The sequence below is a fragment of the Mastacembelus armatus genome, chromosome 8 (genome assembly GCF_900324485.2).
Source record: "Mastacembelus armatus chromosome 8, fMasArm1.2, whole genome shotgun sequence".
NCBI lineage: Eukaryota > Metazoa > Chordata > Actinopteri > Synbranchiformes > Mastacembelidae > Mastacembelus > Mastacembelus armatus.
In genome coordinates this window covers 2,859,762-2,886,677 of record NC_046640.1, presented here as the reverse complement: position 1 = coordinate 2,886,677, position 26,916 = coordinate 2,859,762, and the positions used below count along the sequence as shown (strand labels likewise).

At 39.4% G+C, this 26,916-nt stretch overlaps 1 protein-coding gene and 1 long non-coding RNA gene across 3 annotated transcripts in view; one reads left to right on the top strand and one right to left on the bottom strand.

The window, feature by feature from the left end:
• Positions 1-11,575, bottom strand: part of smg1 (SMG1 nonsense mediated mRNA decay associated PI3K related kinase) — a 104,930-nt gene extending 93,355 nt beyond the window's left edge. The window contains exons 1-4 of one of the 2 annotated variants that reach the window (XM_026325613.1): positions 11,357-11,575; positions 8,690-8,838; positions 4,107-4,259; positions 3,522-3,658 (exon numbers count right to left, since the gene is read on the bottom strand). In XM_026325613.1, the coding sequence (XP_026181398.1) occupies positions 3,522-3,658; positions 4,107-4,259; positions 8,690-8,838; positions 11,357-11,433 (516 nt within the window). In that variant the 5' untranslated portion in view covers positions 11,434-11,575. The remainder of the gene's footprint in view (positions 1-3,521; positions 3,659-4,106; positions 4,260-8,689; positions 8,839-11,356) is intronic. The other variant, XM_026325610.1, reaches the window with a different exon arrangement.
• Positions 8,761-14,111, top strand: LOC113141288 (uncharacterized). Its single transcript, XR_003296730.1, has 3 exons — positions 8,761-8,876; positions 12,510-12,628; positions 14,059-14,111. It is a non-coding gene; the product is annotated as an uncharacterized LOC113141288 (long non-coding RNA).
• The last annotated feature ends 12,805 nt before the right edge of the window (positions 14,112-26,916 follow it).

Below are 26,916 nucleotides of genomic sequence, written 5' to 3'. Positions count from 1 at the left end.
GAGCAGCTCAGAGAATTAGCCTGGGTTACGGTCCAACAGAAACATAATCCTAAGCAGAGGTTCACGGCTCATCACCTGCCTGTTCACGTTTCTAACCGATTTTCCCCGCTCAGCAACGTACCCACTGAGAAACCGACTCATAACTGGTGATTCCATAGTCAAAAACGTTAAGCTAGAAACACCAGTGACCATAGTCAAATGTTTCCTGGGGCCAGAGCAGGCGACATCGAGTCAAATTTGAAGCTGCTGGCTAAGGCTAATCGGAAATATGGAAATATATTCACGTCGGCAGCAATGGCGATTACGCGAATCGGAGGTCACTAAAATTAATGTTGAGTCGGTGTGTAATTTTGCCAAAACAATGCCGGATTCTGTAGTTTTCTCTGGACCCCTCTCCAATCTGACCAGCAATGTTCATGTCGTCGTTCCGTCGCTGGTTGTTTAGGTGGTGTCCAGCAAATGATGTGGGCTTCATAGACATTTGGGTCACTTTCTGGGGAAAACCTGGTCTGGTAGCGAGGGACGGCATCCATCCCACTTTGGATGGTGCAGGCCTCATCTCTAGAAATCTGGCCGAGTTTATTAGCCATCCTAAAGTTTGACAATCCAGAGTGGGAACCGGGACGCAGAGACTCAAACGCCTCTCTGCAGTTTTCTTAGAGCCGTCACCCCCCAAACCCCATAGAGAGTGCGTCTGCTCCTCAAACACACAAATCAAATAAATCAGAAGTTAACATAAGAGGAGTTATTCATAAAAATCTAATAAAAATTAAGACCACTCCTATTATCGATCAGAAAAACAGAACAGTCAGCTGTGGATTATTAAATATCAGGTCTCGTTCGTCTAAATCTCTGTTAGTAAATGATTTGATAACTGATCACCAAATTGGACTTACTCTGTCTTACTGAAACCTGGCTACAGCAGGATGAATATGTCAGTCTGAATGAATCAACCCCCCTCAGTCATAAAAATTGTCATGTTCCTCGAAGCACAGGTCGAGGTGGAGGAGTAACTGCAATTTTCCACTCAAACTTATTAAACTTTAATCGTCAGAATAGTTATGACTCATTTGAGAGCCTCATTCTTAGCCTCTCGCATCCAAACTGGAAAACAGAAAACCCAGTTCTACTTTGTCATTGTGTACTGTCCACCTGTCCCAGTTTTTAACTGACTTTCCAGACTTCCTATCTGATTTAGTGCTTGGTTCAGATGAACTCATTATAGTGGTAGATTTTAACATTCATGTAAACTTGAAACCAGAAGTTTACATACACTGTGTAAAAATAAACATTTTTTCCTTCTATCTGAATTTAAATCAAAGAAGCTAAACTAAACTAGAGAAATTAAACTTCTCCTGTTTCAGGTCAGGTAGGATTGCCAAAATTATATCTATGTGCTAAATGCTGGAATAATGAGAGAGAGAATATTTTATACATACACATAAGTGAATACACAGTGGTCAGTAATATGATTAGCAAATCTGTGCGACTACCTGTCTTTTCATCTGGTCCCTAATGAAATACAAAGCAGTATAACAAGTCTTTGTTGAATTCACACGGGTCACACAGTCATACTGTTGAAACTGCTGAGTTGATATAAAAGTTTGCCATTTCTTTTGTCCTGGGTCAATTATTTTTGACCCGTTCTGCAGATCGTATGCTGTGCTTGTGACTCTGCTGCTTTTGCCTATTAAACTTCCCATCCTATAACCTGAGTTTTGCCTCCTAGTACCTTTTGCCACAACAGATTTAGTGTCAGAAGTGGGATAGATGTGCAGTTTGGATTCTGAAGTACGGAGAGTAACAGTGCAAATTAAATAGCGTTTCCTCCCCATGGGTTGAGAAGCTTTCATCCTAAGGAGTCCGGCCACCGATCCAACCCAGGAAATAAAAGTAAAGACCAATTGTATAACGGTGAAGCGGCAGAGACACAGACAGACCTGTAATGGTACGGTAAGAGAGTGCTAACTCACTACGTCGTTGAATTAGTTGACGAGACGTCGTCTTAGTAGAGACCGTTGTGTTATTGATTACTGTTGTATGCAGCGCAGTCTGAGTCGCGCGAGGAAAGATAACACGAGAAAACAGCTACTAGAGAAATGGGTTTAGTACTGGGTACTAAGAAACAAACGCTTGGCCAGTGTCCGGTCTACCAACTGAATATTCACCATTATGTGAAGAAATGAGAAAAAAGTACAACGGAAGTTGTAAGCAACTAACCGTATGGTGGGAGCTGGGATTTCGTGTAGACGGTAATCTGAGTCAGACAGTTAGCATTGTTAAAAGATAAACTTAAAGAAAAAAGAAGGAAAAGAGTGCAGAGCAACACAGGTCTTTGTCCAAAAGAGATAAAAGAGAGAAACAAAGTGTTCCAAGCTGACTGAAATGTCATGTGAGGGAGAGTATGTTGAGGTATGAAAGAGTGGTATGTTGAGGTATGGAAGTAGAAGTGATAAATTTGACATGTCTATTGGACAAAGACTGCTGCTATCACCCTCTGTTCTACTCTCCCCTACCCAGAAAGAACTTTTCACAGGAAATACTCCACACATCCCACCGGAAAAATCTGCTGACTGTAGCTAAAAAAACTTGAGCTGCTAGTTGCAGAGCTTGCTGTTCCTTCTAGGACTTTCAACCAACAGCATCAGATCTTAGGACAGAGTATAGCTAGAAGGGTGATGTACTTCAGACAATTTACATCAGTTGTACAAGTTTGTCAAACAGTTGAGCTCATTAATGGCCAGAACACCGCTAACGCCTTTACCATCACAGAAACCATTTTACCACCAGAGCTTGAGCAAATTCCAAAATCTCTCTGGGCATGGATATGACGTAGACCTTGTCAAAAATGCAGAGCCTCTGATAGTACATCTAAAATCAAAGTACAGGCCATGTAAAAAGCAGTACCTTTTAAAACATGAAGCCATCGATGGTATAAAACCTTTCACTCTGAACTCAAGACTAAGATACACGTCATAGTTTCTCGTTTTATATTTTGGTGGCAAATCATCGTTCACCATTGGCTGTCATTGTCTTGTTAGTTTCGAAAATATTGCATGTTTTACTTTTCGCCCCAATGAGATATTTGTCCATTGTTCAAATCTACACGTTTCTAGTCAGAAACAGAGACCGGTGAGAAATCACCATGGCAATAGATTTATGCCAGTAATTGTGCCTGCTAAAGTTCTGACATGAAGAATTTTCCAAATATTTTTTTTTAATTATGCCAGAGCTATGTCAATTCATGAGCACAACTAAACCTGACCAGGAACAATAAATCATACAAACATTGTGTTGGTGTCATCAGGACTAATGTTTTAAGAGATATATAATCTATTCCATTCCTTTAAGAAAGCACAACCAAGGGCAGCAGTGCATAAATTTTTCCTGATTGATCATAAACATGAGACACTGCATAATATAAATTTTTGCAATTGTCATATATTTATAACAGTGGTCTGGGTTAAACCATGTTTTGAGTGGGTGTTAGTGTCAGCTTTATTTGAACACAACTGACTTACCACTTTGCTCTCTCCATGGCTGATGAACTCCTTCAGCTGTTTGAGAGTGGCCAGCCTGCGGTCACGATCATCCTCCCTGGAGACTCGGCGCAGGAGGTTGGCCAGCCGAGACTCCTCTGAGTGAGCCAGCCCTCTGTCTGAAAAAATACTGAATGTGAGTATCATGTATCAATACCACCACACTTTAATTTCAACTCTTCCTCTTCTTGTATGACAGAAGAAATATGTTTTTATCCACTGATTTAGTGTTTTTACCTCACAAGCTAACCCCAGTGAATAGTACTAGTGAAAATGTGAATCCAGCTATTATTTATTTATTATTTTATATAATATTTATTATCTTGCTCTGCCAACAATCATGTAAGGGATGGTCCAGAATTTAAAAAGAACAATCTTATTGCGTAAGTGGTAGCTTTTTTTTTTTTATTACTGTTATGTCCCAGGTGTCATCCTGTACTGACATTAAAACCACTGTCAGTTTCACACAAAGTTATTACATTGACAGAGTAAATGTTACAGTCCAGAGTGTTGCGCCATTTGCTTTGCAGTCATTGTTGAATTCTGAACATTTATGAGAAAACCTACCCTGCGATTTTCTCATGTCCTTTGAAGCTAAAGCACGGTTTCCATGCTGAAAAGGAGTCACATCCGTTGTCACGTCATTGGGCCTCAACTCTTGCCCCAGCGACTTCCAACCAAATGTAGTATCACCGACACCCTGACCAGCTTCATATCCACCTATGGCATACAAACCATGGTGAACTACCATAAAGGCATGTTCAACACCACCACACAGCAAACAGAAGGAACTTTTATTTAATGCAGGTTTAAGATTGTAGTCTTGGCACAAAACCAAAACTATGACATTGATACCAATACCTGCTTAAGTATCTCAATAACGTGATACCACAGGAAAAACTAAACCATCAGGAAAATGTAATGGAATGATAGATGACAAAACATGGAAGTTAAACACAAAAAGAAAAAATATTTTGACTGTCAGTGCTGTGGAGAATGTGAAAAGAGGTCATAAAAAAAAAACAAAAATTATGTTAATTATGACAGCTATGAAGTTTAATTGGACAGTTGCTCTTTATTTTCTTGTCAAACTGATGGTGAGAAAAGTTCACTTGTCACAGTCCTTTGACTTAGGAAATGTTATCCATCACATTCACTCATCGCTACCCTGTCACTCTTTAAATTATTCAGGCTATAGAAGTTTCCAGATCTATAGACAAGGTGCTTTGAAAAGTTGAACATGCTGGCTCCTTTGCCTTATGTAGGTTTGAAATGTCTTTAACCGACAGGCTTGTTCTGACTGTCAGCTACATAAATGAAATAATGCTGCACTTCACTTCGTGTATCTGCTTTGTTTACAAACGATAAACGGTCAGAAAGTTGCTACTATGCCTTTCTTTTTTTTTTTTTAAATCTATGAAAGCTGCCTGCAGATTACAGAGAGAACAGAAGAAAAAAAACAAAAAAAACTGCACAGACGCATAAACATGATATTAAAAAAAACTGCAAATGGAAATTGTACTGTGGGCTCAGTTAAGATAAACTATTCACATGATAAGTATGTGTAGCTATGCTTATTATTAAAATGTATTTGTCAATATATAAGAGATAACACCTTTTTACCAAAGTTTGAGTTTTTTGTATTGTTAATTTATTGATGCCTAATATCCACCAGCTGGGAACACAGGAGAGGAAGACAAGGAAGTGGACACTGGAGGCCATGGAACTGGCACTTAAAGAGGTGGAAGCAGGCAGGCTCAGTGTTAGGTAGGCAGTCAAACAGTTTGACATCCTCAGGACCACCCTGAAACAGTCAATGGAAGGGTGTCCTATGATTGTGCACTGGGTCAGAGGACACTTCTCACCCCTGAACATGAGATGAGAGTTCCCTGGTGGAGTACTGTTTGTATTCTGCCAGTCATGGGTTTCGTCTGACAAAGCATCAGGTCGTGGCCCACGCTCTGGCCATTTACAACCTCCACCACCCAGAGGCACCAAAAACGGCACCTGACCAGATGTGGTGGATTAATTTCAGGGAGTGCCATCACCATTGCCTTACATCCAGGAACCCAGACATCATCGATCATGGGAGGGCCAAAGAGTACTCCGGGCTCCTCACCCCCACCCTGGAGGAGCACGGGTTGAGGGAGAAGCCCTGTCAAATCTACAACTGTGATGAGATGGGGTTTCAACTGGCACAGAAGAGGAAAGTCATCCAGCCCCAAGGGACCAAATATCATCAGACCCAGGGAACCAGGGACCACATCATTTTCCTGGCCTGCTTTAATGTGGCTGGGGAGGATGTCCCCCCCTTTTCATTATTTACAAGGAGGGATATCCAGGAGGCCACTAGAGTTTTCAAAGGTCCTAAGAGATTCTTATTACGGCCTTAAGGATCGTAGGGTTATACTGGCTGAGTTTAAGAGGTGTGGCTTCTACCCTCTGGATCTGACGGCCATTGACTGGTCACGGGTCATCCCATCTGGGCCATGGTGTGGGACCTCAGTACCTCCGCCTGCCCCATCAGCATCTTCCTGGACCATGCCTGATGCTAGCCACCCACCTACTGAGCCCCTTTCCAATGTTGCCCCAACCTCGAGCCCACTTGCCTTTACATCTTCACCCCAACTCTGCCGCTCTGCCCCTATACCCGGTCCATGTCCCTAGCCATCAGTGTGCACCTCCCCATCCTCCTTCTAATCCCTACCTAACCCATCCTTTAGTTGCATCAGGCCTGATTTTAGCTGACCTGGCCCACCACCTGGCTGACACCACCAAGGGCCGGGTGCTGATGGCTCAGGAGATGTTTGATGTCATTGAGGAGGTGGAGGGCAGGGCTAGAAGCCCAAGCTCTGGCCAGAAGAGGCCGGGAGCAGGCTCAAGACATCAGCCCAGCAACCACTTCCTGCACCCTGCCTGATGACCCCCGCCCCAGCCGCAGAGGACGAGCACCCCTCGAGGGCAGCCCCAGCTGCCAGCTCTAGCCTTTGCATTGCCGGTCCCTCAGCCCACAAGGCCCTCTGTTACGGTTGCCTGCACCCAGCAGCACACCATTTCCCATGAGCCTGCCTGCTGAAGCTCAGCATCCTCCCCCATCTCTGTGTACAGAACTAATCTGTTTTACATTTTGATGTATTTGGTTATTAAAAGATATTTATGGCAATGAAGATAAATTTAATAAATATTAATTTTAGTATTTGTACGTAAAATAGTTGCGGTATTTTTTTTTTTTAAAGTACCATCAACATCCTCACAAAGATGTGTCTAAACTCTCATTTATATAGCTGCTCAACTTCAAATGACCCAGCCTTTGTCCAGCTTCTCCTCCTCATCCACTGGACCAATGACATCCACGGTAGTAAAACTAAACTTAACAGATTTCATTTTTTAATTAAAATTTTCACGGAAAGCATCAAGGTCGTCAACACACGACAATGGTGACATAAGAGGAGGCAGGAGCACACAAGTTGATTACATCTTGTGAAGACGTTTCAACCTGAAAGAGATCAGTGAGTGCAAAGTAGTGGTTGGGGGAGAGTGTAGCCAGACAGCATAAGATGGTGGTGTAGGAGGGTACTTGGTGTGTCATCTGGAAAGGGGAAGTCGTGGCCTAATGGATAGGGAGTCGGACTTGTAACCCAAAAGTTGTGGGTCCAAGACTCAGGTCTAGCAGAAATAGCCAGTGAATAGCCAGCGCCTTGTCCACCTTCAACACCACGACTGAGTTGAGACCCTTGAGCAAGGCACCAGAGCCACAACCGCTCCCTGGGCACTGTGTGCGGGATGGGTTAAACACAGAGCACATGTGACCTTGGTTTTAAAAGTGTCCTTATATTTACAGTCACACTGCAAATATTGCTTTGCTACTTGTGATTACTGTTTCTCACCCCTCTCTATTAAGTGTGTAATCATATAATTCATATATTTTATATGTTATATAAATTATTTAAGAAGTGATTGAAATGAGAAAAATTTTAACTGAACAAACAGCAAGTGGCAGACAGCAGAATTAAAATCAACACGCTGTCATTGTACACACAAAACATTTTCTCTCTCCTCTCACTCTCTCATGCCCACACACACGCAGCTTGTTATTTCAATTCAAACAGCATTAAAAGAGCTTTATTAACAACAGCTACAACTTGTATTGGCTACTAGTACCAGGTAAATTAGTTAGGGTCAGAAATTTGTTCTGTACACCTTAATGCTTCAGTAATTAATTCATTATTAGAGCATGCCATCTAATTTTGAAGGACAGTCATTTGCAGCCAGATTTCTTGATAGTATTGTGGTAAACTTACTCGGGTGAGGAACAACCTGCTAATCCTGTAAAATCAGCAGGATAAAGTGGATGCAATGAGCAGACATGGGCGGTTGGATTTGGAGAAAAGTAGCGCATGGCTAAAACAACAGCGGTAGAGCACTTTTTCTTGTTACGGTAATGAATAAAACCATACATGGTTAGAAAGGTAATAACCTATATTTTACTTATATGCTACTAACTCAGCTGGAAACATATGATCCAAAATATTAATATTTAAAGTGAAAATTTAATAGAATGTTAGTTAAAAAGTGGCTGGAATTGGACATGGCAACATTACTAATAAAACACCTATATTTCTTTACCAATGCAAAAATGTGATGTAATGGTCTCATGCCTAAACTCAAGTCACTTTCACATGCACAAGTCATTGTGACAATCAAACTAGGCTGCACTTGTAACATATCTGTAACATAGCTCAAATGTGAATTGAATACCATCAGACAAACCAAAGGGCTACAAGCAGAACAAGGTTAAACAGAGAAATGTTAAATGCACACCTTGTTCTGACTTCTTAGAAACATTGTAAACATCTATCTCAATTATGTTCTCTAATACTACATAAAACAAAATGCATTGCTTGTTTGAAGCATACACAAGTCGAAGTATTAGAATATGATAAAAAACCAGTACTGAAAATACTTGAACTAATATTTTCATTCATTTTTATATCACATTTTCCCCAAACCTTCTAGCAGTGAATGACATGAATTTCTGATGGTACTCTTCAGTTAATTAACACTGTAATAACTTATAATCCTGATATCAGAGAAAGCCAAACATATTCAGAAAGAATTTCAGCTCAACCACATGCTAACAGAGGCCTCACCCTCTTCCTGGTGTGTATCTGCAGCAGCGTAGGCATCGCTGGGCACCACTGGCTGTTCAGGGCAGTTGGAAGGCAAGATGTCGTACAATGCTCCTGAACCAAACTCTGTGGAAGTCACACTGTCCTGGCTGGATGACACAGTGTCAACTCTGAATACAATGATAGACAGACACAAACAAAATCAAAAGTAAGTACCTGCATAGATTCACATTGTACTTGATGTTAAGTCCATTTTATTGTTTACAGTAATTTTTCATGCCACAACTACAATAGGTGAAAACCTTTAAGAACTTAATCATTCAATGTTGATTCTTTATACATGATTATTGACAATTTATTCAAAATCGATTCAATGGTTTGTCCTAGGGCTGGGCAATATGACTGAAAACTTTCTAACAATAAAAGTGTTTCATATCAGTCGATACCGATAATTATTGATACTTTTTAATCACCTATTTGAAATAAGGACCAGGAAAAAAAAAATTCAATTTTAACACTTTTACTTTAAAGTTAAGTCATTACAATCAGAGTAAGGTTATCAATCAAGAAACAGAGGGAATAGAAATGTCAACACAACCACAAAAAAAAAACCACTCAAATAAATGTACACATAAGTCTGAATGCACTCATTTCCACCTTGTTTCTCCAAGCCGGTTTTGTTATTTAAGAATCAGACAAGGCGACGAGAATGTCACAACGACACATGAAAACGGTTAAATGTTGGCTGTTAGTGTGTCACTCCATAGCTTGCTAGGTTAGCAGGAAGCAAGTGAGTTTGTTCACACAGCCAACCTTGCTTCGCCTATTTTCTCTTGTGGTTTCTTCAGGTGTCTTCCTCAATGAAGTTGTTGAATGTTCTATCGAACGTATTTTTTATTGATATTCATTACGTGTCTATCACATTATATACTGCTATCATTTTCTTGCAACCTGTAGTCCAGAAAATACAGTAAATAGTGTTGATTTAAGCAGAGAAATATATATGCAGCTTTTTAAATTTTGAAAATGTCATTGTAATAACCGCAAGCAAGTTACAGTCTTTTGCCTCTGTGAGAATACTGAACTTAACACATAATTAACAGTCTACCACCAGCTAGAACAGTAGCTCCTTTCGTCTATAAATAATTTGACATGAAGTGTGGATAAAGTAAAGATTTGTTTAGAACCTGTGTTTTGACTCTAGTGAAACTACAAAACAAAACTTAATTGTCAAAAACAATTGTCGAAGCAATGCAACAGTACCAAGGAATGTACGTGCATTACCAAAACAATATTATGCAGATGACACAGCTGAAAAAATGGACTGTTGTAGGCAATGGGAAGTGAATATAATAAAACCTCACTTCTAAAGTTAGTTTTTTTTTTCCCGAAAAGCAGCAATTAACCAATACTATTTTATTAAATATCAACAAACAACCATGCAAATGGGAGTTTCTTAAAACCACTCTAGTGTAGTTAACCTTTAGTTAAAACTAGATCTACTTCTCCAGAAGATCGTCAAGATTTTCTGGAGAAGTAGATCTAACTTTATTAGACAATAACAACATATTAGAACGCGTGTGGCCTTATGTTTAAAGTTGCATGTATAACTGCTTGCCCTGTTGCTGTGTATAACTTTGGACATGTTTGTACCAAGCCAGTCCTGACGAACCCACTGGGAAGCTCAGGAGAAAAAATGTGCTATAGGGATAATATGCAGTCCCCCCACTGTGCATACCTTTAATCATTTGTGACTCAGACTACACTCAAACAATAATTTTCTCTAGACTTTGAAAACTGGATCTAGGGTCAAGACAGGGCCTCAACATTTGGATATTGGAGGCACCAGAAAACTCCTGACAACACAATAGCATATTGTTTGTCAATGTTCTAACGCTATTCTAGCTGGTTAGCTACCAAACAAATAAATACTATAATCCATTTGCTAAATGCTCCACAATAACCCCTGGGCACTTGTGCAGTACTCTAACGTTAAACCCGACATTACAAATTACATGAAAAGAGGTAACACGTGTGATGCTAACTTACGACTCGATGTTTTACCTGGTTACTATCAGCTAAAAAAAATACAACGCCAAAGCCGTCATACATCTATTTAAATGTCTTGAAAATATCCGGAAGTTCTGTAGAAAGTTGATAACATTACGATAGGGTGGCGTCGTCGCAGTGCTAGCTGGCTATCGCTAAAACAGTAACGTGTTCACGCTAATGTTAACCAGCTAAACGCTAACATTAGCGTTAGCACTCTTCTTTAAGAATTTAAGAGTTTTTGGTTAATTTGAGAGCCCTCATTCATCGCTGGCACTCATGTGACGTCGTGTCCTTTAGCGGTTATATTTTTTCTCCTGTCAAAAATATTAAGTTTAATATTTAATATATTTAAGTAAATTAGCTGGCTTTTCTAAACAGTCTGAGCTATCCTCAACGTTAATGTTAGCACCGCGCTCAGCCCGTAAGACTGGCTCGTTAACGTTAAATGTTACGTCTTGCATTACAAGAGATGCCGACCTTAGTGTTTAAATCTGACAATTTAAGCATTTAATATTATGGTAAGGATACACGAAGTATTCCACTTCTGTGTGGCTGAAAATTAATAAAGCAACACAACACAGGCCCAAATAATCACCGATTCATTGTAACCAGCGTTCCATGAAGCTGAGTACCAACCTGGGCTGCCAGTCATTCCAGTGTGGCTGCAGTTTGTGGGCGCCGCTGAGCCGAAACTCTGAGGCTTTACGGCTCATTACCTTTTACAGAGCTGCATGACCCGCAAACAGCGGTTACTACGTCTCTTCTCACAGGCACTTTTCACTATTATAAGATAGCAAGTCGATTAGCAACTCGTCGATATACTCAGCTAGTAGCACCGTTTCCTCCTCCACCCCCTCCTTCTTCTTCTTCTGATATCTTACGGCAGGTTTGTTTACTTGACGTTGTTTTACTGCCATCTTCTGGAGTTAACGTAAGTTGCTTACAACAATGTTTTCTAACTGCGGTTTAAACGAGTTCCACTTAGCCACACCCTTAACTCTGAGTTGGTCAACCCTGAGATGGGAAAGTCAGTTCACTTTATTCGACTCTTGCATTATCTTAAAAAACAGCAGTCGTGAGTGAGTGTGTGTGGGAGAAAAGTCAGTAAACTGCATTTATTCAGCGTACCTGCATATTGAATTTCACTGACAGGTGATAAAGGTGTTATCCTACTGAGCTATAGTTAATATGTATATTTGGTTGATTTGATTTTAGTAGTAGCTCAAAACCGAGTGAACATTTATATAATTTTACATTTTAAAATCTTGTTCAGTGCTTGTAGACATGGAACAGGTTTACAAGTTTCTTTTCCTTCATCTAATTTTTCCTAATCCTTGTCTGCTCCTGGTGTCCTTGATTCTTAGCAGGCTAATAATTATGAGACTGTGGTACATTATATGCTAATGAATATACACTGTCAACTTTTTCACTGTGAAAACTACCGTAGTGATCCATGTTTCCTATTCTTAAACTTGCCATAGCTTGACTGCTCTTTTTTGTGATATCACATCCAAAGTTACTCTAGTGCAGATAAATTTTTTTGAAAACCTCTACATTATTTTCCTACACACTGAATCACTGGGGCAGCTAAAGTTGTATTTTAAAGGTTCCCTATTTTACAGAATCGACTATTTGGCCATTTTGGTATTTGTATGGCTGTCTGGTGTCTGTAGAGACACACCAAGCAAGGTAGAGGGGCACCACCTCCTTTTTTTCCTTGTAAGCAACAATTGGTACATTCAGCCTGTAGCTTTGACAATTTATGCACAAATCAATTTGTATATTTTAGGGTTTCCAGGCGTGATCGGCTGCATAGATGGGACTCATATGGCTCAGTGTGGCTCCCTCTGTAAATGAAGCCAATTATCTCAGTAGGAATGTCACGTGGACAAGAGGCCAGTGTTAAAGGTAAAACAGAAAACATTCACAGAAAATTTTGCCTATCAAAAATATGACATTGTTTATTTCAGTCTCTTACAGTTTTGTTGGTGTTTACAGCTTTCAAACATAAGCGCTCTTCCATTTTTAATTCAGTTATTTTCATTTAGAGCAAAACTAACAAAAAAACAAATTAAACTAGGCTACTTCTTCAGAGCAGCCATCTTCACTGCTCAGACCATGCTCACCAAGGTTTGTCTTCCTCCTTCCCCATACCGCCTTCTATTTAAAAAGAACCAATCGGTGGGGTCTTTTACAGGAGGGCATGGTTGAACACAAATTATTCAATCAGTTCCACAAACAACATGTTTCATAACCACAATATCAAAATAGGGTCACTCTTTTCCCAGATTAGATATATTCCCCACATGTTATAAACAAACAAAAAATATCTGTCACAGGAACATAATTTCTATACAATTGATTATCACAGTCCCTATGATGGACTGATAATCTGTTTAGGGTGTACCCCTGCCTCCCACCCAAAAGAGAGCTGGGACAGGCTCCAACATATCCCCGTGAGCATGGTTAAGCAATAGATGATGAATGTATGGATAGATGATTATCACAGTGATGATGGCCCAGCAACTGCAATAGGAAAGGAACATTATCACAAGGAAGTCCTTCCACAGCATTAATGTACAGGTAAACAGTAGCTAATAATTCCATCACAGTTCATGCAGATTTTTTATTCTGTGTGCTTAAAGCAAATTAGGAACATCCTTGTCTCAAAATGATGCAGAAAAACTAGTCCATGCATTTGTTACCTCAAGGCTAGATTACTGTAACTCATTACTATCTGGATGTCCCAGTATCGCCATAAAAAGCCTCCAGTTAATCCAGAATGCTGCAGCCAGAGTCCTGACAGGAACTAGCAAGAGAGATCATACTTCTCCTATATTAGCGTCTCTTCATTGGCTCCCTGTAAAATATAGAATAGAATTTAAAATCCTTCTTCTCACATACAAATCCCTTCATGATCAAGCTCCTTCATACCTTAAAGACCTCATAGTGCCATATTATCCCAATAGACCACTTCGCTCTCAGAGGAGTTTGATTCCTCTCTTGTGGAACCAGCTCCCAGTCTGGGTTCAGGAGGCAGACATTCTCTGTACTTTTAAGGCTAGACTTAAAACCTTCCTCTTTGACAAAGCATATAGTTAGGGCTGGCTTCAGGCAACCCTGAACCATCCCTTAGTTATGCTGCTATAGGCCTAGACTGTCTGAGGATTGTCCATCAGTGCACTGAGAACCCCTACCCTAACCCTCCCCTCCCTTCTTTTTCCCTCCCCTCCCCTCTTCTCCTCCCCCCTCACATGTATATTCCACCACTGAATATCACTAACTTTGTGCTCTCTCTCTCCCTCTCTCTCTGTTCTCTCTCTCTGTATCTTCTGCAGGTGTCCCTGGTCCTGGAGCTGTATATCGCTGATGTGCAGTTACTGGCCCCACCAACTTGCAGTGTCTATTTGTTGTTTATTGTTGCTGTTCTTTTCTCTCTGCTCTATCCACTCACCCCAACCGGTCGAGGCAGATGGCCGCCCAAACTGAGCCCGGTTCTGCTGGAGGTTTTTTCTTCCGTTAAAGGGAGTTTTTCCTCTCCACTGTCGCCAAGTGCTTGCTCATAAGGGATTTGTTGGGTTTTTAGTTTTAGTTTTTGTAAATTGCCTTGAGATGATTTGTATTGTGATTTGGCGCTATACACAAATAAAAAAGAATTGAATTGAATTGAATAGCAAGGCTGACTGGAGAACCACACAGACAACAACCAGGACAAAACAACCGGGCGAGGAACAAAGGGAAAAGGAGGGGTATATAACTAAAGGAGAAAATGAGACACAGGTGCAGCAAATCAAAATCAGAACAAGGTAAAACTTTAATAAAGCACACTTGAGCCACGAACTGCCCAAATTCAAGCAGCACATCAAGTGCCCCACCAGAGAGTGGAATATTCTGGACCACTTCTACACCACGATAAAGGATGCATATCACGCCGTACCCAGAGCAGCTTTAGGACTCTCTGACCACTGTCTGATCCATCTCATACCAACATACAGGCAAAAGCTTAAATCTGCTAAGCCTGTAGTGAGAACTGTCAAGAGATGGACCAGGGAAACAGAGCAGGAGCTACAAGCCTGCTTTGAATGCACTGGAGTGTTTTTGAAGCTGCTGCCACAAAGCTGGACGAACTCACAGACTCTATTACATCTTATATCAGTTTCTGTGAGGATATGTGCATTCCCACCCGGACTTTTTTAAACATACAACAACGACAAACTGTGGTTCTCTGGAAAACTCAGACAGCTTCGTCAAGCCAAAGGAGATATCTACAGAAGTGGTGATCGTGTTTTGTATAATCAGGCCAGGAACACACCGAATAGCATGTCTGTTTGCACTGGAGTTCCCCACCCAAACATCAGTCTTGCCCACCCAATTAGAATTTAGTTAAAGACAGAATTTATCTATTAGTTTTAACGATTTGTGCTTTTGTAAAGGCGATCTAAGGCTGCGTGTTAAGAAGTTTGAGGGATGGCTCTAGACTGCCCCAACCAATGAAATAATAACATCAGAAAAAAATGCAGTATTTTCTCTGTTTTTATTGGCTTAAAGCTGGTATACTCTCCATACTCGCGACTTGTCCTGTGCAGCTAAAACCTGGAATAGTCTTCCTGATGATGTTAGACAAGCCTCATCTCTGGCAATGTTTAAGTCCAAGCTAAAAACTTTTCTTTTTAGCGTGGCCTATAACATATGACAACTGACAGTGTTTTATCCAAAGTGATTTATCTGCACTCAATTTCCTTTAATATCAATTTCAGTCTCCCTTAATTTTATTTCAAGTTCAACTTTCACTATTTGCTGTTTATGTCCTTTTAACTTGTCTTTTATTTCTGTAAAGCAATTTGAATTAGTCTGTATGAATTGTGCTATATGAATAAACCTGCCTTGCCTTGCACTTGCCAGGATCAACAGCCCTGAGACTGCATTTGACCTTTTTTGAACATCTTACAGAGAATCAAAATGTGTGGGTGCTGTTTTCCTGTTGCCATTCTTTCAACACCTTTTGCAAAAGCATTGCAAAGGATGTGGGCTTGGTCATATTGGTTGCTCATCTCGAGATTTCACTTTTGCTTTTGACTTCACAGGAGGACTGTATAAGAGCTAGTCTCTTCGTGGTCGTTGAATCTTGATGATGGATTATTCAAAAAACACCTCTAATAGACATACAGTGGGCATCTCTAATCTAATTAGTGAGGATGGATGTTTCTTAGCAGTTACTGAGCAAACCAACATGGGCAGTGGGACTGTGACGTAATCAACGTATTGGCCAAGAACCTCAGGCAAAAAGGTAGGCTATGTTCTGTTTTGCCAAAAATTATTTGTAGCCAAATATACTAAGTTGTCCATATCGATGTTACATGTTAAGTTCAATTAGACCCATTAGACAATTTTTGATAAAACTGTTAGAAAACATAAAAAGGAGATATCCAAAAAAACTCTTTTGGTATTTTATTGGAGTAGTGCTGCATCTGTGAACCTTAATCACAGCTACAACATCCAGAAAGTACGGACGTGTGATTTTAATTGTAGGAAAACAGTTGACTTCCTCGTAGTGTCTGAAATGATAGTAGATGGTATAATTTCAAAGGATGTCCCATAAAAGTTGTTTTTTGTAACATTTTGGCGAGAAAGAAGAACAAATTTACTTTAAAAAAATAGGTAACTTCTTATTTCTTCCATAACACAAATCCAACTCAAATAAAAAACAGTTATCATTGGGCCGCTGGTGACGTGACGTATGAGTTCAACTCTGACCTGGAAGTACAAATAAAAGACAAGGCAACGAGAATGCAAACGTGAGTTTTCCTTTCATGGAAATATACCTAAGTGTTAAGTGTTCATTAAAAGATGTACGCTAGCTTAAGAAGTTTGTGGTTGGATGAGAATGTCTATAGACTTGGCGAATTGACCGTGTAGTTTTTTTGTTTCGCAAACGTTAATCGCTGTCGTTATGCCATACACTCTGACCATGACACATTTAATTTTTGATAATATAGCAGATTTCAGTCGAGTGTGTGCACAGCCCATGTGGATGCCCTAGTGTAGTCGTCAACGATGTGTTTGTGAACCTTTCTATTGTAACATAACTGTCACTTTCATGACGTGATGTTAGCGCTACTGGTCTGAAGTCACTAAGGGTACTGGGACGGCTTCTTTTTGGTAATGGGACAATACAGGAAGTTTTCCATAACTTAGGCACCTTTTTGAGCCTCAGAGAGAGGTTGAAGAGTTGCGGAAAAACCTCTACAAGCTGTCCAGCACACACCTTAAGTAGTCTGGGACTGATCTCATCTGGTCCTTTTGCTTTGTTGGCCTTTAGTTTGGATAGTTCCTTCCTCACCTGTTCTGTGGCAAAGGCCGGGCCTGTGTATTGTGTTGAGGAGTCAGATGATGAGGGCAGGGGAGGAGGTATTGGAGGTGAGGTATACTTCAATGTTGTATGGCTACTGATAGAGGAGATGGTATCAGTGGACAATGGGGAGGCAGCACTGGCAGAGATGTTGGGTGGAGGGATGTGAAGAGACCCCAAGGCATCAGCTAAGGTGGTGGAGGGAGGAGGGATGGTGTGTGAGGACAGTGGATCAGAGTAAGAAGCAGAGGTGGTGTCAAATCTATTAAAGAACAGGTTAAGTTCATTAGCAAACTTTGAGTCTCCTTCCACAGCAGCGTGTGACTTCTTATAGCCAGTCATTATTTTCATCCCATTCCACACCTCTTTGATATTATTCTGTCTCAACTTGTGCTCTACTCTGTCTCTATAGAGCTGCTTTGCCTCCCTCAGCTTGCTCTTGAGTTCTTTCTGCACGGCTCAGAGTTCCTCCTTGTCTCTTGCCATGAACGACCTCTTCTTCTTGTTGAGGAGGCCTTTAATGTCCATACTTATCCATGGCTTATTATTGGGGAAACAACAAACTTTTTTGGATGGAACAACATTGTCCTCACAGAAGTGGATGTAATCTGTGATACAGTGAGAGATGCCTTCGATGTCCTCACCTTGAGCGTCCATGAAAAAGTCCCAGTTTGTAACCCTGAAGCACTCCTGCAGGGCCTCCTCAGCATCCTTTGACCAAACCTTCACATACCTCTTGGTAGCAGGCTGCTGTCTTACTACAGGCTTGTATGTTGGTACTAAATATATTAAATTGTGGTCTGATCCACTAAGTGGGGGTAGAGCTGAAGAGCTGTATGCCTCCTTCACATTGGCATAAAGGAGATCAAGAATCTTATTTTCTTGTTGCACAGTCCACATACTGTTTGAAGTTGGTCAGAGTTCCAGAAATACTGACATGGTTAAAATCCCCATTAATTAGTATAAGGGCACTGGGGTGTTTTGTCTGGAGACCAGCGACAACTGTGTGGATGATGTCACATGCACTCTGTGCTGCAGCTGATGGAGGAATGTAAACAGTCACAACAATGGCGTGTGAAAACTCACGGGGCAGGTAGTATGGCCTCAGTCCAACCACCAACAGCTCAATGTATGGAGTACAGATACAGTCTTTCACTATTACATGTCCAGGGTTGCACCATTTGGAGTTAACAAAAACAGCAAGACCACCTCCTCTTTTCTTGCCGCTCTGTTTGCCTCTGTCTGCTCGCACTAGTGAGAACCCAGGCAGTTCAAGCGAGCTGTCCGATATATTTTTATTCAGCCAGGTCTTGGTGAGGCAAAGCAAGCTACACTCTCTGGCTGTTAGCTAAAGCTGTAAATTCATCCACTTTGTTGCAGAGTGACCTCACATTCCCCATAATAATTTTTGGGAGAAATGGTTTAAATCTCCTACGTTTTTCTCGATGCTTCACTCCTGCTCTACGGCCCCTTCTATGCCTCCTCAGGTCTTGGGGGATTTCAGGTTTTATACCAAGAAGTAGATTTGTTCCCTTGAGAGCTAACAGTTGCTCTCTTGTATAGATGCCGTTGCCACAGAAACGTATATTTTCTGATGCAGTTCCCATAATCTCCATATGTCTCTCCACAGGAATTCGAAAAACCCAACTCATCCACTTTCATCCGTTATCAGAGAGAAAGCATAGATCTTGATTTGACTTGGATTAACAGATGATAATTCAGTAAAAAAACTTGCAAAAAACAAAAAACAAACAGAGGAGCTGCTGTAACAGGCTGCCACCTAACAGGCGCCATTCTTAATTGAACTTAACATGTAACATGCCATTTGTTTCCTATGATGAAAGCAATGTGCTTTCCCTTTCATTTTGCAACTTTTTAAATTATTTGGAAATCAGGTGTTTGTGAACCTTTCTATTGTATCATAACTGTTATAATCTGGTTTATTGTAGTTATTTGTATTTATGTGAAGAAAAATTCTTTGTAAAACAAAATTTCCTCATCTTTAAGAAGCGCAAATTTTAGTGTTGTAAAATTTGTAAATATATTTTATTTATTTTATGTTTAATGTCCTACTTGTTCCAGTCTGTCTAATTTACTTTTGTCTCTGTGTAACTATTGTCTCCCAGTGAGAATGAGGACACTGCCATGGACTGGGAAACTACATGGAACTCACAGACCAAGTAAGATAACTGTGACACTACATGTATTTAATTTCACATGATGCTGATGCATGCACAGAACAAAGACACATTTTAAGTGAAACTATGATCAGACTAGAAGAAGACTTAAACAGAAAAAGGCATAAATATGCATTTTTATTCTTCATATTCAATGGTGCAGAGAAACGCTCCAACTTTTTAAATAGATGCTGGTACATGATGTTAATATTTTAATTCTGCCTACTTCATGTTCCAAAAAGTAATTAAATACAAGCTAAAAGCAGCTCACAGTATATCTCATTACATCCATGTTAACATTATACTTGGTATTGTAAAAGTTTGTATTTGCTCATATGAGTGAATTCTTTTCACATTTTATTTTTATAATCACAAAATCTCAGAAACTATTTATCAATCATCAATAATATTTGTACAATAAGACACTGGTGTCTGAATTTGATACTCAAGGAAATCATGATTCTTTGGAAGTTCTGAAGCTTTTCCAATCACTGCACCGATTTCAATTCATAATTGTAAGATACAGAAATCATAATTATGAGGCAGAAAATCATAATTAAGAGGTATGATTGCCATTTTATCCTCTCATGAAAACAGTACTTTGGCTTTCATACTTAAATACATTTTGTATCTTTATAAATGTTTATTGATCATCACTAGTATTTGTACTATTGGGTGATACTGGTAACTAAATTATTCTGATAAATAAACAAAATTTAGGAAAAAAATTCTCAGCAAGTTATGAAGTTTTTTTTAGTCACTCCAGCGTCAATTGGATATGATTTCATAAATCTGAGATATTATGAAAACTTTTATCATATGGATAAAATCCAGATTTCATAATTATGAAAAAATAATCATACAGAAGAGATATGGTTGTCATTTGTTTCCTATGATGAAAGCAATGTGCTTTCCCTTTCATTTTGCAACTTTTTAAATTATTTGGAAATCAGGTGTTTGTGAACCTTTCTATTGTATCATAACTGTTACAATCTGGTTTATTGTAGTTATTTGTATTTATGTGAAGAAAAATTCTTTGTAAAACAAAATTTCCTCATCTTTAAGAAGCGCAAATTTTAGTGCTGTAAAATTTGTAAATATATTTTATTTATTTTATGTTTAATGTCCTACTTGTTCCAGTCTGTCTAATTTACTTTTGTCTCTGTGTAACTATTGTCTCCCAGTGAGAATGAGGACACTGCCATGGACTGGGAAACTACATGGAACTCACAGACCAAGTAAGATAACTGTGACACTACATGTACAGTGGGTACAGAAAGTATTCAGACCCCTTTAAATTTTTCACTCTTTGTGTCATTGCAGCCATTTGCCAAAATCAAAAAAGTTCATTTTATTTCTCATTAATGTACACTCAGCACCCCATCTTGACAGAAAAAAACAGAAATGTAGAAATTTTTGCAAATTTATTAAAAAATAAAAACTGAAATATCACATGGTCATAAGTATTCAGACCCTTTGCAGTGACACTCACATTTAACTCACATGCTGTCCATTTCTTCTGATCCTCCTTGAGATGGTTCTGCTCCTTCATTGGAGTCCAGCTGTGTTTAATTAAACTGATTGGACTCGATTAGGAAAGGCACACACCTGTCTATATAAGACCTTACAGCTCACAGTGCATGTCAGAGCAAATGAGAATCATGAGGTCGAAGGAACTGCCCAAGGAGCTCAGAGACAGAATTGTGGCAAGGCACAGATCTGGCCAAGGTTACAAAAGAATTTCTGCAGCACTCAAGGTTCCTAAGAGCACAGTGGCCTCCATAATCCTCAAACGGAAAAAGTTTGGGACGACCAGAACTCTTCCTAGACCTGGCCGTCCAGCCAAACTGAGCAATCGTGGGAGAAGAGCCTTGGTGAGAGAGGTAAAGAAGAACCCAAAGATCACTGTGGCTGAGCTCCAGAGATGCAGTAGGGAGATGGGAGAAAGTTCCACAAAGACAACTATCACTGCAGCCCTCCACCAGTCGGGGCTTTATGGCAGAGGGGCCCAACGGAAGCCTCTCTTCAGTGCAAGACACATGAAAGACTGCATAGAGTTTGCCAAAAAACACATGAAGGACTCCCAGACTATGAGAAATAAGATTCTCTGGTGTGATGACACTAAGATTGATCTTTTTGGTGTTAATTCTAAGCGGTATGTGTGGAGAAAACCAGGCACTGCTCATCACCTGCCCAATACAATCCCTACAGTGAAACATGGTGGTGGGAGCATCATGTTGTGGGGGTGTTTTTCAGCTGCAGGGACAGGACGACTGGTTGCAATTGAAGGAAAGATGAATGCGGCCAAGTACAGAGATATCTTGGAAGAAAACCTCTTCCAGAGTGCTCAGGACCTCAGACTGGGCCGAAGGTTCACCTTTCAACAGGACAATGAGCCTAAGCACACAGCTAAAATAACAAAGGAGTGGCTTCGGAACAACTCTGTGACCGTTCTTGACTGGCCCAGCCAGAGCCCTGACCTAAACCCAATTGAGCATCTCTGGAGAGACCTGAAAATGGCTGTCCACCAACGTTCACCATCCAACCTGACAGAACTGGAGAGAATCTGCAAGGAAGAATGGCAGAGGATCCCCAAATCCAGGTGTGAAAAACTTGTTGCATCATTCCCAAGAAGACTCATGGCTGTACTAGCTCAAAAGGATGCTTCTACTCAATACTGAGCACAGGGTCTGAATACTTATGACCATGTGATATTTCAGTTTTTCTTTTTTAATAAATTTGCAAAAATTTCTACATTTCTGTTTTTTTCTGTCAAGATGGGGTGCTGAGTGTACATTGAGAAATAAAATGAACTTTTTTGATTTTGGCAAATGGCTGCAATGACACAAAGAGTGGAAATTTTAAAGGGGTCTGAATACTTTCCGTACCCACTGTATTTAATTTCACATGATGCTGATGCATGCACAGAACAAAGACACATTTTAAGTGAAACTATGATCAGACTAGAAGAAGACTTAAACAGAAAAAGGCATAAATATGCATTTTTATTCTTCATATTCAATGGTGCAGAGAAATGCTCCAACTTTTTAAATAGATGCTGGTACATGATGTTAATATTTTAATTCTGCCTACTTCATGTTCCAAAAAGTAATTAAATACAAGCTAAAAGCAGCTCACAGTATATCTCATTACATCCATGTTAACATTATACTTGGTATTGTAAAAGTTTGTATTTGCTCATATGAGTGAATTCTTTTCACATTTTATTTTCATAATCACAAAATCTCAGAAACTATTTATCAATCATCAATAATATTTGTACAATAAGACACTGGTGTCTGAATTTGATACTCAAGGAAATCATGATTCTTCGGAAGTTCTGAAGCTTTTCCAATCACTGCACCGATTTCAATTCATAATTGTAAGATACAGAAATCATAATTATGAGGCAGAAAATCATAATTAAGAGGTATGATTGCCATTTTATCCTCTCATGAAAACAGTACTTTGGCTTTCATACTTAAATACATTTTGTATCTTTATAAATGTTTATTGATCATCACTAGTATTTGTACTATTGGATGATACTGGTAACTAAATTACTCTGATAAATAAACAAAATTTAGGAAAAAAATTCTCAGCAAGTTATGAAGTTTTTTTTAGTCACTCCAGCGTCAATTGGATATGATTTCATAAATCTGAGATATTATGAAAACTTTTATCATATGGATAAAATCCAGATTTCATAATTATGAAAAAATAATCATACAGAAGAGATATGGTTGTCATTTGTTTCCTATGATGAAAGCAATGTGCTTTCCCTTTCATTTTGCAACTTTTTAAATTATTTGGAAATCAGGTGTTTGTGAACCTTTCTATTGTATCATAACTGTTACAATCTGGTTTATTGTAGTTATTTGTATTTATGTGAAGAAAAATTCTTTGTAAAACAAAATTTCCTCATCTTTAAGAAGCGCAAATTTTAGTGCTGTAAAATTTGTAAATATATTTTATTTATTTTATGTTTAATGTCCTACTTGTTCCAGTCTGTCTAATTTACTTTTGTCTCTGTGTAACTATTGTCTCCTAGTGAGAATGAGGACACTGCCATGGACTGGGAAACTACATGGAACTCACAGACCAAGTAAGATAACTGTGACACTACATGTATTTAATTTCACATGATGCTGATGCATGGACAGAACAAAGACACATTTTAAGTGAAACTATGATCAGACTAGAAGAAGACTTAAACAGAAAAAGGCATAAATATGCATTTTTATTCTTCATATTCAATGGTGCAGAGAAACGCTCCAACTTTTTAAATAGATGCTGGTACATGATGTTAATATTTTAATTCTGCCTACTTCATGTTCTAAAAAGTAATTAAATACAAGCTAAAAGCAGCTCACAGTATATCTCATTACATCCATGTTAACATTATACTTGGTATTGTAAAAGTTTGTATTTGCTCATATGAGTGAATTCTTTTCACATTTTATTTTCATAATCACAAAATCTCAGAAAATATTTATCAATCATCAATAATATTTGTACAATAAGACACTGGTGTCTGAATTTGATACTCAAGGAAATCATGATTCTTCGGAAGTTCTGAAGCTTTTCCAATCACTGCACCGATTTCAATTCATAATTGTAAGATACAGAAATCATAATTATGAGGCAGAAAATCATAAATAAGAGGTATGATTGCCATTTTATCCTCCCATGAAAACAGCACTTTGGCTTTCATACTTAGGCAAGGCAAGTTTATTTATAGCACAATTCATACACAGAGTAATTCAAAGTGCTTTACAGAAATAAAAGACAGGTTAAAATACATAAGCAAGAATAAAAAAATATCATGTCACCATATTTGCCCCTTATGATATCGACTATTGGACCACGCTGACCCATATTTGTGGGTCCCCTACTTTCAGTTTGTCCCATCCCTGATGGACTAAAAGTACCTCAACACAGACTATCTGCGGAGACGATCCGGAGTCCCGGACTCTTACGTCTAGGATTGAGTAGACTACAGCTGGAGGTTCCAAACCCCTTATTTAAGTCTACAGCTGTTTAGACCCGTATTCTGAGGATAACACTAAAGCGCCAGGGTTCCTAACCCCTGAGTCCCTAACCCAATTGGCTTTAGATCGAAGGTTCCCAACCTAATCAACTTAGAGTACTGACCGTGAGTCCGATTGTCTCCCCCAACTGGACAAAAGTAGTGACAAGACAGTTTTAAAACAGAAAAAATTAATAATAAAAAGTTAAAATTTAATATTAAAGGAAACTGGGTGCAGATAGATCGGTTTGGCAGGTCATATGTTAAAGTATATGCCACACTAAAAAGAAAGGTTTTTAGCTTGGACTTAAACATTGTGTCACGTCCTGGCTCAACGGAAGTGACAAGAATCAATGAAACCAAGATTCTGCTAAAAGTTTAATGAAACGTATGCAACGAATGTCTAGGGGTATGCCAAAGGCATCAAATAACAGATCAAAACACAAGTAGCTTGCTAATCAGAACACATTCCAGTCCAAGTTCAAAACAAAAGCCAATCGCCTCTGTCTCTGTCTATTGAAGTCTCTATCGGTTTGGTCTCCTCTCTTTCCGTCTCATGCGAGGTCTCTTTCCTGTCCGTACGGGCACTCCCTCTTAAATCCAGCATGCCCCGCCCATAACAAGATGTACAGCATCCCGAATCTGACTCTGGGCACGAGCAGAAGGCCTGTCCCTGATGTTCTCAGAGTTTGAGATGGTTCATATGGCATCAGCATGTCAGAGATGTAAAGTGGTGCTGAGCCATGAAGAGAAAGTAAAACAAACTTTGCTCATCTTTAAGGAGCGCATAGCTTAGTGTTGTAAAATTAGTAAAGATATTTAATGTTTTGACTATTTGATTGTGTATTTTAAGTTGCAAACTATCAGTCCAGCTACCTTTACCAAAGTATTTAGGAAATTCTGATTGACTTATTCAAGGTGAATATGTTGTCTATGCAGCAATGCAGCAGCACAGGGCTCCTCCACTGAGGACATCACCCGTATGGAGGTTGACCAGGAGTAACAATCCCTTCATTATCGCGAGGTATTTCAATACTATTAGAGGCTGTTGACTAATCATAAATAAATCCAATTTCCCACTGATAACCACTGCAAATAGAATAACTGAACATCCTACACTGTACACAATAATCACACACCTTTCTAAAATAATGTGTTATTTCCCACAGTCCTGAGAAGAAGCAAAAGGAGGATGAATGAAGAGGCTGTACCTGTGTTTCCCGACTTGTTGACCACTACTCTACTACTACAATTTTATTAACTATTAATACTATATAATACTTTTCACCAGTACTTTTCACTTCTTGAGAACGCACCTTCCAAAACTGCCCTTTACTCAAAGCATTATCCTTTCTTTCCAAGCTAAATCACATCGTACTCACACTAAACCCACAGTCTTGAGATGCAGACAATGCACAGTCCTGAGAAGAAGCAAAAGAAGGAAAAAAGAAAAAAAATTATTTAGCATTATCTTTTCTTTCCAAGCTAAATCACAGTAAATCACCCCCCCACACACACACTTCCCTCAAAGCCATTAGTAGCAGCAGACATAACACTTTCTCTCTGATTTCTGCCTTATAATAACTGAATAAACTTCCAAATCATATATGACTGGCATCATTTATGTTTCTTTGACAATAAAATTGTCTTTGACTCAAAGAACTCCCACTCAGATTAAAGACTTATTTAATTTACTTAATTTAATTTTAACAACTGTTCGCCAATGTAGGAATAACACAGTACACAGGAAAAGTGTCAGGATCTGCATTTTCCGTTTCCTGTTTCTTTTATTTTGGAGGATCCTGACAGGAACTGGTTTTTGGTTTATTCTGTTCCCTTTACGTTGACCTGATTGTTTTCACCTGTTCCTTTTGTTCCTTTGCTTTATATACCTTGGTTGAACCATGTTTTAGTTGCCAGGTTGTCTGTACGGCTTACTCTATGCTGATCTCCGTTCTGTATACCGGCTGCTGATTCATGCTAGGATTCTTCATGCCTCAAACCTGTTTCACTTCCCTTCCCTTTTGGATTTTGTTCTTGGACTGCTTTCGGTATTCCCCGGTTTGAGTTGAGTATCTGTCCTTGTTTTCTGGTAATGTTGGGCAAGTGAAGGCTCATGAAGCACTGAGGCTTTCCTGACAATTTTGCCGAAAAAGATTCAAAGCTTCGAGACTTCAGTGACGGTGACATCTGGTGGTCAACTGAAGCCATAGCAACCTCTAAAGAGCACGACTGAAGCACTGGCACTGTTTCAATCCCATGACAGCAATAAAAGTTCAGACCTCTTGAGATCAAAATGATCCCAAACTTTAGAACGTCGCTTATTGGTGGGACTCGCCGTGAAACTTGCCAAAATACTCTCACTCACTCTCCAAATCCTGAAGCAGAATGATGCGTGTTATATAGCTGGTATGGCACCAAACCACTCAAATCTGTCAAACCTGTCAAGCTGTCATTGGCTCAGAATGCATTGAAACGCCATGAGCCAATGAAAAGCTTCGAAACATTTTGAAGCAATGAAGCGCAGAGCGAAGCTCCAACACAGCGTTTCAAATCACTCTGCTTCAGGAAGAGTGATACAAGCTCCAAAGCCTCAGTATCATTTGCCCATCACTATTTTCTGGTCTTTTCCCACGTCTTT